Below are 14150 nucleotides of genomic sequence, written 5' to 3'. Positions count from 1 at the left end.
TGCATCCTTCACTCTTTTTTAAGGAGTTCTAGTAGTTCTTCTGATGTTCTTGTTATAAGTGTTGTCAGTGGCATACGGAGCAAAAACACTTAGAGGGGCAGAAAAACAATCTGTATCACCACCACTCATTAATACATGCAGGCCCCGCGGAACTTTTTTAAAAGCGGGGTGGGGGGTGAAGTATTTACGATCAGGAAGAGAGGAGCGCAAATTGGCGTGGTGTTCAAGGGGCACAGCCCCCGGAAGCTCAAGGGTTTCAGGCATTTATTAACTGTAAGATGAACATATTTTGATACCTCATTTAACCTCGGGTCACTTTCTTTCTTTCTAGTTCTCTTTAACATACTTTATACAAAAAGTGAGGGGGGCTCGAGTCCCCTGAGCCCCGCTGTTCTGCGGACCCTGACATGTAGGCTTTTAAATAAGCATATTTTTTGCTTGACTGTGAATTTAGGATTTGTCATTTTCCAACATAGGCTTAACAAATAATAATTTACTAAAAAGTGAGAAAAAACCCAGGAAAATCATGTCATTTCAGCAACATTTGTAAATCACTGGTATCGAATATATAGAAAAAACAGTTTGAATTTTGTTTGGGGGTTCAACTGTCCCCCCCCCCCCCAACCCTTCCCCATCAATACGCCAGAGAGTGTTGTATTGTCGGAGTATCTTAGTTTGATGATCTTTCGTCCACCAACAGAAACTTGACCATAAAAAGCCTTTCTCATGATGAATTCAGCATAGATGTTGAAAAGTTATGGTGATAAGATGCAACCTTGACGGACAACTTGATCAATAGTGAACCTTTCGGTGTAGCCATTCTCTGTTTTTACTGTTTATTCTTGGTATTGGTAGAGCGACTGGATGAGTTGAATTATATGTGCTGGAAAGCCCATCTAGCTCATAATCTTCCATAGGCGTTTATGTTGTACGCAGTCAAAAGCTTTGGAAAGATCAATAAAGCTAGGGAGAGAAGTTGTTGAAACGTGTCTCTAGTGTTGCTAACTTCACTATCTTTTCATGACACAAACTACAGTTGATCGACATCATTATTATATGCGCGAGTCTGCAGGATGATTGTGTGCTCAGAAATAGGCAAAAGCACAAGCAGGGCTTTACCGTCAAGATGAGGTTCCTGTTGAAGTGATTCCAGGCAGTGATGTCATGCCAAGGAAAGGTCTGTCCACAACATAGTTATGATGAAGCAGGCAACATCAAAGTACGGCAAGCGATTTGAATTGATGCGAATGAGAAGATGTATGTTAGGGTCCTAGTGGATGACACAGACGTCTACGTACTACTTTTTCATCGTTATCTACATGACGGACTTATAAAACGCCAATGACCATAGAGACGCCCCTTCACAAATCGAACTGTTATTGATGTTCCTGCCAATGTAGACAAGTTAGGAGATATCGTTCCATCGATGTTGGCAGGACATGCGTTGACAGGATGCGACACTCTTGGGGCATACTTTGGCATTGGATAGGGTACAATGCTGAAAGTGATGAAGCAGAAGATTCGACTCCCTTAGGACTCAGTTGGCAATGTTGATGCAGCATGGTCATATGTCATCACTCAACCTACTCAATGCTTTGCTTCATGTTATGGACAGTCAACAACCAACTGAATGTCAGAGGCTCGTATCAACGTGTGGCTATCAAGAGTCCGAAGACTAGGAGCTCCAAATACCCCCAAACCTTGCCTCACTACCTCAAACTACTGAATCGTTTGTAGAAAATGTTAAGAGAGCTCATTTGCAAACATGCGTGTGGAAGCACGCATTACAGTCACGACCTCACTTTACAGAATTAAGTGTTAAAGGTACTATGTCCCATTTGCAGGCCCAAAAAACGAAAAAGTTAAATTCCAACTGCATTTGAATGATAATACTAATTTAGAACTTCCCTAAAAAAGATGGGGCTTGAAAATGTCTTCAAGTGGGAAAATAATGACTATTAGTTGTCAAATCGACTTTAGGGCTATATAGCCGAAAAGTAATAGTCTTGATTTTCAGACAATTGTACCGAATGGTCATACGTTTTATGCTGCGCAAAGATTCAATCAGTTTAATCTTGGCCATCACAAGAAGTGGGTTATTGATGTAGACGAATGCTCATGTACCCTTTACAACTCTTTTCATGTATGTTATTACCAGAGAAGAAAAAAAGCCAGTCAGTCACTCAAGTGTCTGACAGTAAAGTCTAGCAAGTAAACAGGTTTCCTTGCATAATTTGAATACGAGGACACTGCTAACGTTTAAATTTCACAGATAGGACATACATGACATATTTATAATTCCTGCAAAGTTCTACAGCATTTGAGGTTGGCTGCAAAAGGGACAAAGTACCTTTAAATGACACCCTCTTCCGCATGGAATATTTTAGGGTTCCCAACACTTTAGAGGGCTTTTAAAGCTTATCTGCCGTAGTTTACAGGAGGGATAAGACTGCCCTGCAAGGTCATTGGACAGGTGGTTATCTCATCAACTCAGCTCTCAGTTAAACATAAGAAAAAGAGGATCATGGGGGACCAATGGTCACCGATTAGGCATTGTTTGGTATATAGAGGGCGCAAGTAGCTACAAGTAGTGTAGTGGGCCTTTAAACAAATGTCAAGATTTTGAAGCAAACTGATATAGTCCTGTATGGTATTGGTAGTTCGTAATTTTTAGGTTAATTTAAAAGAATCTAGTACCTTAGAATACAAATCTAGTTTCTTAACGCTGTCACTGAAAATGGGCATTTACACCATATGCCACCTCATATCTATGGGACAGAGAGCATAAAATTCAACCGTGTTTTCTTCGAGTATCAAATTACAAAATAAAAATAAATGTGCAGCACAATTTTTACTCACTATATCCAGTGCATCTGACTCATGACATATGATAATATCATGTTAGAAATTGGTATTTGGCCATCATTTTGAACTATTCAAGTTAATGTGTCTATAGAGGGCGCCATTCCGAATTATGCAAATTTGCATATCATTTGTGATCATACAGCATCGCAATTTTTATTTAGTGATGATTCTAGAAAAAAAATCAAGATATTTGACTGCCATTTACGTAGTAAAACGCTGTTAAAACTATTTATATCATTAATTTTGGTTAAAAAGGGGATTTTGGCGGCCATTTTGTATGACGTCACATATCTCAAATTGCTCAATGCTGACAGAGTGTCAGCAATCGAATTCTTCAAATTGATGGTCTAAGGAACTATAATCCGAAGAAAAAAAAACTATAGACCCTAAAACAAGGTATATCGAGATGGCTGCCGGACTAAAGTACCATAAAATAGAATCTCTCTTCTTTGATGCATTATGATACTGAAAACTACATCCCCATTCTGGAGTGGCATATTTTATCTACTTTGTACAAAGAATGTCACAGTTACAGAAAGATTATTATGTCCACCGTCAAAATGTGAACCTGATTCAATTCATCGACAAAATAATATAGGCTCACGTAGCCGGATGGAAATAAAATGACACCTACACTATACTAGCGAGGCTACTCATATTTACAATGTTGATCTTATATTGAAATGAGACAAATACTTGTATGCAGAATGATGATTTTTTTTTTTTAATAGTCTTATAATCGCAGCAACTGACATTTTCCATTATTTTTCTTTGTTTTACAGTCAATTGTGGATCATGGTTATATCGCTAGTGATATTAGGTTTCGGCTTAGCTTTTGCTATGATCCCAACATTTTTGGATATGTTGTTTAGTGCTAGGTAAGTAGACTTTTCTACATGTGCTCGCATTATTTCATTTATATTCAAGAAATACTGGGGGAGGGTGGTTTAGAGCTCACAAACGTAAAAATCTACTACATTATATAGCCCCTTCACATAGCCTACACGGATTTTTCTTACGAGTCCTTACGGATCGCAAAAAAATTACGGATCTTTCACAGATCCTTACGATTTGGCCACTTTTACAATCGATGTAAGAGTTGTTATGACTATTACGAGCTATTTACGGTTTATTACGGATTATTACGATGTATTTACGTCAAAATTCTACGATTTGTTACGAGTTGTCACGGATAAATACGAGCAACTAACGTGTTAGTTACGATCTGTGTACGTTTTGTATGAATAGTTATTAGTTAGTTACGAGTATTTACGAGTCCTTACGATTTTAGCCAAAAAATAACAACTGAAACTGAAGTGTTCGAATTTGCAGCTTTTATACCTTTCCCTTAATCGTAAACAATTCGTAAGAAACGTAAAGTATACGTAAATCTCTCGTACTACACGTAAACTACTCGTAACTACACGAAAAGTACTCGTAACTTCACATTCAGTGAATGTAATAACGCATTACTATCTGTAAAGCCATCGTAACACGACCCATATGAAATTGTAAACAACACGTAAGCACTCGTAATAATCCGTACATAATCCGTAAACGAATCGTAAACTAACCTTAACAAATCGTTAAAAACAATTGTTTAGAGTCATTTACGGATTCCTGCGAGCAGTTTACGGATGGTTACGTGTTGTTGCGAGCGGATTACAATACTTACGAATCGTTACGAGTTTTTTACGAGCTATTTACGGGAAAAATCAATCCGTGGACAATCGCCAGAAGATTTTTGACATGTCAAAAAATAGCCTCTCCTTTCACGGATCCTTAAGAGTGTCTGCGAGTTGTTGCGAGCTGTGACGAGTTTTTACGGACACCAACGAGATATTTACAGATACTTGCGATTGACTACGATTTGGCGATCCCTAAGGACTCGTAAGCAAAATCCGTGTATGTGAAGGGGGTATTATTGTAAAACTAACCAGAAATGACATAAAATGTAAACCACAAATGTGAAAACATTTCTGATGTACAAAAAATAATAATAATAAAACTCACTAGAGAGTAGAGACAGCCTTGAATATTATAGAACGAAGAACAATACTACTAAAACTAAAGTAATGAAAGTAACAGGATCAGATACAACACCAGAGGAGTGTTTCACAAAGACTAAGATTGACTTTAAGTTGGACTTAACTATGGCAGGCTGTTCATGCCACTGTTTGCTCTCACCATTGTGATCTTTAGATGATATCTTTTCCTCCAATAATGAATTATCAAAAAAATAAATGTAAATTGTCCCTTGATAGACCAAATGGTGAGAGCGAACAGTGGCATGAACAGCCTGCCATAGTTAAGTCCGACTCAAAGTCAATCTAAGTCTTCGTTAAACACCCCCCTCCCCCCACACCCCCTGCGTGATTGAAACCTGCACAGCAATAGCGAAGAAGGCATTCTCTAAACGCAGTAGGGTACTGACAGCGAAAGGCTTAATCTAACTCTTAGGCAGAGATTTGTAAAATGTCTGGTTTAGGGACGGGATCACCAATAAAGAAGTATAGAGAGAATGAACAAATGAGCTTAAGAAAAAGAATTTGGAGACGGAGGAAAAATCGAGTAGGACATATCTTAAGGGATGATGACATGTTCAGTGACATCTTGGAAGTGAAGATGGATGGTAAACTGGGAAGATCAAGAATTGGGATGGTGTAAAATTTGGAAGATGACAAATCGTATGACATAGTAAAAAGAAAGCTAAAGATAGAGAGGGGTGTACAAAGAACTAAAGAATACTCTGGTATCAGTGGTATGTTTGGCCTACCGTTGGCAGAACACCTGAGAGTGGCGTATTCTAAAATATAAAAGGGGTCACTCCAGCGCTTGAGGGGTCTACACTGGCTTCTTTCTGTGCTGGATACCCCACTAATTAATTAGAGTGTTTTTATGGTTTATTCTTTTCTTTTTTTCTTTCATTCTATATAGTTGGTACGGACTCCCTGACAACCTGGCAACACAGTCTCTTATATCGGGACTCTTCAATAGTTCTTTTACATTGGGGTACCGTGTTCTTTTTATTCTATAAAATATATTTTCATGACACATTGTTTATATCACCTTTCGTCTATTTCATTAAGAGGATAATTGAAGTTATCGTAAACCTCAAGTAGTGGCAAAAGCAATTATTTCACACAAATATATGACAAATGCTAATTTGGACGTTTATATAGAGGCACTTATGAGAATGGAAAAGGGGCCCGTAAGGATAAGGGGCAATTGATCAAGGAAAAGGGGCATTTATGAGGAGAGGACTGAGCTATTATTAAAAGATGCACTTATTAGAGATAAGAAGGGGCACTCGTTAGAAGGGGAAGAGGGCACTTAATACAAAGTAAAAGGGGTCATTTTTCAAAATGAAAGGAACACGTCTCAGATTAAATAGGGGCAATTAAAAGAGATGAAGGAGATACATTTCAGAGGTGATAAGGGGCACTTATAAGATTGTGAAGCGGAAACCTATATTAAAAGGGGGCACTTTTGGGGTACTTCATAAAAAAAGAGTGGTTCACTGTGCCCCACCCCCGGGATATAATAAGCAAATAACTGGCGTTGGTGAAGGTGGTGGGACAAACTATCACTTCCGAGGCGAGCTGGATGTAGCTATCTTTCCAAAGCAAAGCTGAGGAAAGATATACATTCAGATACATTCAGATCGCCGAGGATTATTTGTTTAATATTCCACATCGGAAACATTTCACTTATTCCGTCATTTTAGAGCAACAAGTCATTTTCTTTTCTTTCCCGCTTGTTCACAACGTTCTCACTTGTCGTCCCATTTTTTAGTTTTGTTTTTTTTTGTTTTTTTTTCCATTCTCGTTAATCATCTTTCCTTACGTACCTGTTCTCTTTTCTGAATTGTTTTCCTTGCAATTATTTTTTCTCTCCACACAAGTAGTGCTAAAATAAGCACAGATCATGTTATTTAATGTATATATAAATTTGTTTATGCTGAGGAAAGCACAGAACTCTTCCTTTTTTCAATTGTTTAAGATATGTCTAGTAAAATGTGTCACCCTCGTGTAATCATATGCTTTTGTAAATATGCTAATTCAGATACCCTAAGTTATATATAAACATATGAACCGGGACCTACATAATACAAGCTTTGCTTTTTAGTAGATCCCCCACTTTATTGATTGATTTATATGATTGTATTCTCTGTTATATCTATTATCATGTACATTATGTTTTCTATATTGTATGTTTAGTTATTATAATTACCATTATATTCCACATACTAAGAATCTTGCTCTACGATTGGTCAAAAGTAAATCACGTGATGAAAGATAGTTCGCCCATTATTGATGGGAGAAGCAAAAAGTTCGTCACACTGTGTAGAGAGTACTACTATCTACACAGTGCAACGCACTTTGACAGAAGATAGAGGTACTATGTACACAGGGCAACGCACTTTCACTGAAGATTATCCAAAAGCGCACTAAAACAGGCGTAATTAAGCGCGCATTACCAATGAGCGCAATTAAAGAAAACACATGCGCGTACCGTACCCTTAAGGGATTGGGTTAAACTTTTAACTTTTTTGGGTGAGAATTTGGGCCTAGGTGTCTTTTATGTTGATGCATACACGTCCTTTTATTTTTGTTTTTAAATAGTTTTAGATGTGGAATATAAAGCAAATAATCACCTTTTGGTTTCAGGCGATGGCAAACTATCACTTCCTCGTCGATCAGAATGTATACGCTATGTTTCCTCAGCTTCGCTTCGGAAAGATAGCTACATCCAGATCGCTCGGAAGTGATAGTTTGTCCCATCACCTTCAACAACGGTAGTTATTTGCTTATTATTCATTATGTTCAATTATGTTATCTTTGATAAAGCGAAATAAATAAATTTGAACTTGAAACAGCTAGCAAACGGTGTACGAGGCAGTGCATGCAGTACGTACGTACGTACGCATACGCAACGTATCCAATTAAAGTGCGTTGCACGGTGGAGATAGTACTACTATCTACACAGTGCAACACACTTTCACTGAAGATAGTAGTACTATCTACATAGTGTAACAAACTTTTCTACTCCCACCAAAGATGGGCGAACTATCTTCTTTCACTGAAGATAGTAGTACTCTCTACATAGTGTAACAAACTTTTCTACTCCCACCAAAGATGGGCGAACTATCTTTCTTTACGTGATTTACTTTTGACCAATCGTAGAGCAAGACTCTTAGTATGTGGAATATAAAAGTAATTATCCTCGGCTTCATAGTCAATTAACGGATAGCGCTTTTTCGACCAAATGAAAATTGCTTTTGATATTACATTTTTTCCCCAGATATTTTTTAGGGCCAATCGGAGGAGGTGCCCTAGTTGAGCGGATTGGATTTAATTGGACATCAACATTTAGTGCTTGTGGATGTTTTATCACCGTGCTTATGATCAGTCTGTTTGGAGCATGGGAGTTTAAATGTGGAAAAGGGTAAGATTGTAGAGGAGACATTGTTTTGGGGCGCAGCCTATTTGGGGGCTTTCGTATCCCAGTAGACCGACAGGCCAATAGACCGAAACACTGTCTGTCTTAATTCCTCAGATAAGTTTTGTTAGCAGGATGCCCCTGAGATCGCACTTGTCGGTCTCATGGGCTTTCAGTCTTGTCAGGCCCGTCGGTCTTTAGAACCTTCATGATTCTCTTCAGAAGGCTCCAAAACCAATAGTGTCGGTCTCGTGGGCTGTCGGTCTCGCATTGGCCCGTCTGATCAGATTATTGACCGATTTGATCAAACTGACGGTCAACAGAATGAGAATTTTGGTCTTGCAAACCTAATATCGAATCGTGGTCCTGTCCTCACTGTATGAATATAGGTGTAGATTCAGTGACGGATCGAGTCAGTGGGAACACGGGTGGCCTGTGCCACCCCCCTCCCCCTCCCCCTCCCCCGTCAATTACTGACATCCCTACATACAAATATGACTACCCTCGGGGTAAATTAGATTCAAATTTTAGTAGTAGTAGAAGTAGTAGAAGTAGTGGTAGTAGAAGTAGTAGAAGTAGTAGTAGTAGTAGTAGTAGTAGTAATAGTAGTAGACCTAGTAGTAGTAGTGGTAGTAGTAGTAGTTGTTGTTGTAGTAATAGTAGTAAAAGTAGTAGTAATAATGTAGTTTATTACTATATAGTAGAAGTAGCGGTAATGGCAGCAGCACGTTTCCTACCCCTTCAAGTTTTAGATAAACAGGCGAAGTCTACTCTGATACAAATTTTCCTTCTTTACCTGTCAGAATTTTTTTCTCAGAATTTTGGAACCCCTATCTTTTTGTTTTTCCTTTTTTAAAATCAATTTTACAGAATCCTATATCCGCTACCGGTAGCGATACTACTATTACTACTACTACTACTACTACTACTACTACTACTACTACTACTTGTAATTATAATATTAACATATTCATAACAATAATAAAAAATAATAATATAATATCAATTGTGAAAAATGAAATAACAACAAATAAGACTGAAAATGATAATAACCACCTTCCCTGTCCCATCATTTGATTGATATCTTTGCAGGCGAAGGATACCCAGCCATATGAATGAACAGTCCTGATCAGGTCATTTCTGGATTTCTTATCCTTACCTTTAACCCGGCAGTTATCAGTCTCAATGCCTTCAGGTTGTCTGAACCTAGGTTCTGGTTATTTATGTGATGGAGAGTACATGTAGCTGAGTGAGGTCCATTAGTGCGACCATCTCCAATAATGATCGCCAGTTTTCGAGCCATGTATTAAACTCTATGGTCCATTTTAACTGCCTTGAACTACCGTACACCTGCACCCCCCCCTTTAATTTTTATAGTACGTCATCGATACTTGATACTTTAAAAAAAAAAACCTCTTTAGCCCTCCATAGGCTATTTTATTGAGTCAAACACACATTTTTACAATTCAATGAAATTAAGTCTTTCCTTAACTCAAACAAAACAGAATACTTTCACATTTTTCTCCTTGTTGTTCATACAAACAAATGTTGAAGTGACTGCCATTTTAGTAAAAAAAAAATTGTTATACATATCAGATATAGAATGAATATATCTCTCGTCTTCATAATATTGAATAATATTTTTCTTCAAAGAACTAAAATTTGGAATTTTGTTATTAAGCTTTTGAAGAAATAGTTGATGCTTAATCAAAGTCACCATGCAATCTAAAGCATCGTTTCTTTTGTCTTCAAAACCAAAAATTACATTTTCTAAATTAAACTCTATCGAGAACCTTCATTTATCCATTTCACCGTTTCATTCCAGATTGATTTACTGATTTCACTATTGTAAAAGAAATGTACAATATATTCCAGCTCTTTTTTACAAAACGAAAATTTTTCATTACTCACTATTTTCATCTTATACAGTTGCTTGTTCAAATACAGAATCCTATTTACTTTCTTATACTGAAAATATCTTAAACCGATATCTGGAGTAAAACGAAATATCATTCTATGATATTTCTGCATTCTTAGACATTCAGGGGTATAATCTAAATGTCGTTCCCTTTTCAGACATATTGAGTTAACACAATTTGTTTTTCTCAGAAAAGTTTTGTAAATATATGGACAACATTTTATGTCATGTACTAATATTTTGATATGTGACGGCATTAGAGGATCTACTACATTTTTTTCACATTTTTCAATATGCATTTGATATCGACACTTTCTAACTTGAGTTACAGAATAATAAGACAAATAATTTATGTTTAAGCAGAATTTTTGTTCACATTGCTCACGAGTCCGAAGTTTTCCCTTATCATCAATCAAATCATTTATACATCTGATGCCTTTTTCATACCAAGATTTAAAAAAATACAGATTTTGTCCCATGTTTATTGCGCTGTTTCTCCACAACAGATAAGTTGACCAATCATCTCTCTCTATACGACTCAACATAGACAGAGCGTGAAACACATGTCTCCAAAAAAGGATTAGCAACTTCATGAGACAATGCCGAAAAATATTCATCACCAAACCCTACTACAAATGGTTTTGTTAAAAACGATTGCATTAAATGACTAACATCATTACATGTTCCTAAAACCATTCTTCGAAGCCATGTTAACTTGTGTGACATGTTAAAAAACTCAATATCTGGCATTTCAAGTACCCCTTCTTCATATGTGCCAACAACCTGTTTCCTACTAATTTTATCTGGCTTATTCTTCCATATAAAGTTAAAGAACTTAACTTTTATGGTTTTCATACTTGATACTTGAATTGTAAATTTAGTCGAATATTTACAACGAAAGTATGAGAAATTAGTCGAATCTTCATTGACAAGATAATGCCAAAGAAAAGGAACAACAAGTAATTGTACGCTTTATGAAGCAATAGAAGAGTAACAAAAATCAAGTTCTCTCCCCCCCCCCCCCCCCCCCTCCCAGCATTTGTTAAGGCTGCTGTAGTAGAAAATTAGCACAATTATTAATCAAGCACATCGGGGGAAATCATCCTCAGATGTTTAACGGTGTCGTTAAATGATAAACTATGAAATCTACGAGTTGATAACATTTAGGCCTAACATTATTTTGTTGCAAAATGCTACATTTTTGTATCATTGTGCTATTACGATATTATAGGCCTACAATTTATTATCAGAGTCTTTTCTCTCTTCTTTTTATCAAGGCCATATTATTTAAATTTCAGTTTCTTATGGATACTTCTGTTTGAATTCTACATAAATTGTGTAAGGATGGATGATAGGGAGGTCATTCCGTCGCTGACCAAAGAATTGGTAGTTACTAAATTCTCGGGAGATGTAGTCCCCCCCCCCCCCCCGAAAGAAAGAAACATTCGTCTCAAAATGAACGAATCACTTCTACCTTTCCTTTCTCCTTCTCTTGTTTAATAGCTTTGTGTGGTTCTTATAACATGTCTGTAGCATACAGTTTGTGAGTTTTGCGGTATAAGTGTATGCTGGGGGGGGGAGAGAAATATATAGGAAAGGAATAATTACATATGAATGTTATCATTGTATTCTTCATCATTACTATATATCGTTTTTGTTCATATATTTTTTATTTGGGGTGAGATGCACATTTATTTTTGTAAATTTATGTTTAAAAAGGTAAATTCCATGGTTGAGTATTCCTTTATATGTGGAATTTATATTCATTGTATTCATTTCGTTTTTATCGTGGTATTTTGATGCATTATATATTTTGAATAAAACACTATTTGAATTTTAAAAAAAAATCTAGATTTGTATTTACAATTTTTCCGTAATCGTTCACTTTGTAAAAGCAAGGCGTCACAGCTTCCTGCTGCACTGGATGATGATTGGTCAAATAGGCAGTGGCATATCCAGGACCCTTTTGAGGGGGGCGGTGGGAAAGGGCACGTGACTCTGAACATTCACTGACAAACACGTAATATAACAATACACAGAACAAATCAAAGCTTAGTTATCATAATCATTAAATCATTTAGTATCTTTTTTATGGGGAGGGGAGATGGTATGATCTAAATTTAGTGCTGCCACAATGCATGGAGGGGAGAGAGGGAAGCATTTTCTTTTCGCACCCCCCCCCCCCCCTTTAGCGATGCCCCTGCTCTCAACTCGTCTCCAAAAACTGCTTTTACCAAAGACTAAGTACTGCATTTCTATAACATTTTATAGAAAAAAGTTTTTAGAACAATAACATCAACATTCCATTCGGCGTTTAAAAAACAGATGTTGTATTGCCCTTTGCGACTGACCCAAAACGTTGAAATGTACGGTCGGCTTTTTAAACAAGTTTTAATTTTTTTACCGTTTTTTTTTAGAAAAAAATATATCAAAGCATTCGAAACTGAAAAATAGCAGACCAAAGAGGGAGACACAAAAAAAAAATCCGACCGACCGACCCATGTTTTGACACTTAAAGGGCAACACAACATGTTTTGTTTAGGCCTTAGGAAACATCCTTTTGACATGTTTGCACATTATGATCCGAAGCATAAAAGCCAGAACTAATGAAGACAAAGGTAACCAAGTGACGCAAATTGCAATATTCTTTTGTTGTTCATTTTATTTACACGAATCTGCGTTTTGATGCCATAGTATTGAATCATCATATCAAATATATCAATATAGCTTGGCTTACATAAATATATATGACTCAAATGTACAAAATATATACAAATACCTTTATAAGGTTTATAAGGTATAAAACACGGAAATTCTAACTTCTTATATTTGGATAATCAAATAGTTATAGGATAAAACTTGTCCATCTAATGACAAGACTCATCGCAAAACTAACATTTCACATTCATTAACATGATTAAAGGAACTTGTCACATACAGGACAGAATAAACTAATCATGAAAACGAGTATCTTCTGTGTTGAAACGGAAAACACTTATCCCGAGGTCACCCTTTTACTTGTGGGATGTTTTTTAATACTGAATAAAGATATAGAAACGACGTCCATTTTCCAATTCCCTTTACTGTGAAATATGAATCTCTAAACGCATATTGGAATAGAGAAGAGAATGTTCAAACAAAAGCGTATACTTGTTTTCTGTCAGCTTCGTGTTTAGTAGTATGAAAGAAAGTTAATTGAATTTCCTATCCGGATTTTTGTTTCACGATTCATGTGTAGATTGGAAGTTGGGAGGACTTAAACGTAGTCTTAAGATGTGCTTAGAACATGACAACAAAGTGGGCCTGTATCAGGGAAATCCATTGGGGATAGTATTAAAGCTCTCTGCAAATCGGGATTTTATCCAACCGATCAAAATATGTATTTAAAAAATAATTTATTTCTTTTTTAACGTACTTTAAATTGGTGATTTTAAATCAGCGTTTCTTAGTTAACAAATACTGGTAACTAAACAATCGTACCAAAAATTTTACTAAAATACCTATTAATGCTTTTTAAAGTAAACGATATGTGTCGCCAATCCATGTTTCTCTGGGGAAGTAGAGATAAAAAGAATTTGTTCAAAATTTATATGAGTTTATAACAAATTGTTTTAAGTGATGAAATAAATTCTTTAGCCTCTTAGGATATTTTACCATTTTTTATTAGTTGTGCAAGAGTCTAGCAAACTAGATCATCTCAGAAAATTCCTCGGTATTCGGTTTTCAACTTAAATTCATATATCCTATTCTTTTTTTCTATACAAGTCTATTGTCACAATCCATCGACTTTCTACTAGGTAATAGTCTTATTCAGACGGCATTTTGCTAGTCGGCGTAAGTCAACCCCTGCAGCAGTAGATACCTCATGTATATTTCACTTAAGGCCCGGTCACACAGCCCTCCGGCGGGCGTATCGCGGCCGAAT

General features: G+C 36.5%; 1 protein-coding gene across 2 annotated transcripts in view; it reads left to right on the top strand.

The window, feature by feature from the left end:
• The window catches only part of LOC105441943 (MFS-type transporter SLC18B1-like), a 60098-nt gene extending 50297 nt beyond the window's left edge, over window positions 1-9801 (top strand). The window contains exons 11-14 of one of the 2 annotated variants that reach the window (XM_030988086.1): window positions 3648-3743; window positions 5803-5877; window positions 8170-8313; window positions 9400-9801. In XM_030988086.1, coding sequence (XP_030843946.1) covers window positions 3648-3743; window positions 5803-5877; window positions 8170-8313; window positions 9400-9436 — 352 coding nt within the window. In that variant the 3' untranslated portion in view covers window positions 9437-9801. The remainder of the gene's footprint in view (window positions 1-3647; window positions 3744-5802; window positions 5878-8169; window positions 8314-9399) is intronic. The other variant, XM_030988087.1, reaches the window with a different exon arrangement.
• The last annotated feature ends 4349 nt before the right edge of the window (window positions 9802-14150 follow it).

Source organism: Strongylocentrotus purpuratus, unplaced genomic scaffold (assembly GCF_000002235.5).
Source record: "Strongylocentrotus purpuratus isolate Spur 01 unplaced genomic scaffold, Spur_5.0 spur5_scaffold_17, whole genome shotgun sequence".
Taxonomy (NCBI): Eukaryota; Metazoa; Echinodermata; class Echinoidea; order Camarodonta; family Strongylocentrotidae; genus Strongylocentrotus; species Strongylocentrotus purpuratus.
This window is presented reverse-complemented; position numbering and strand designations above follow the sequence as displayed.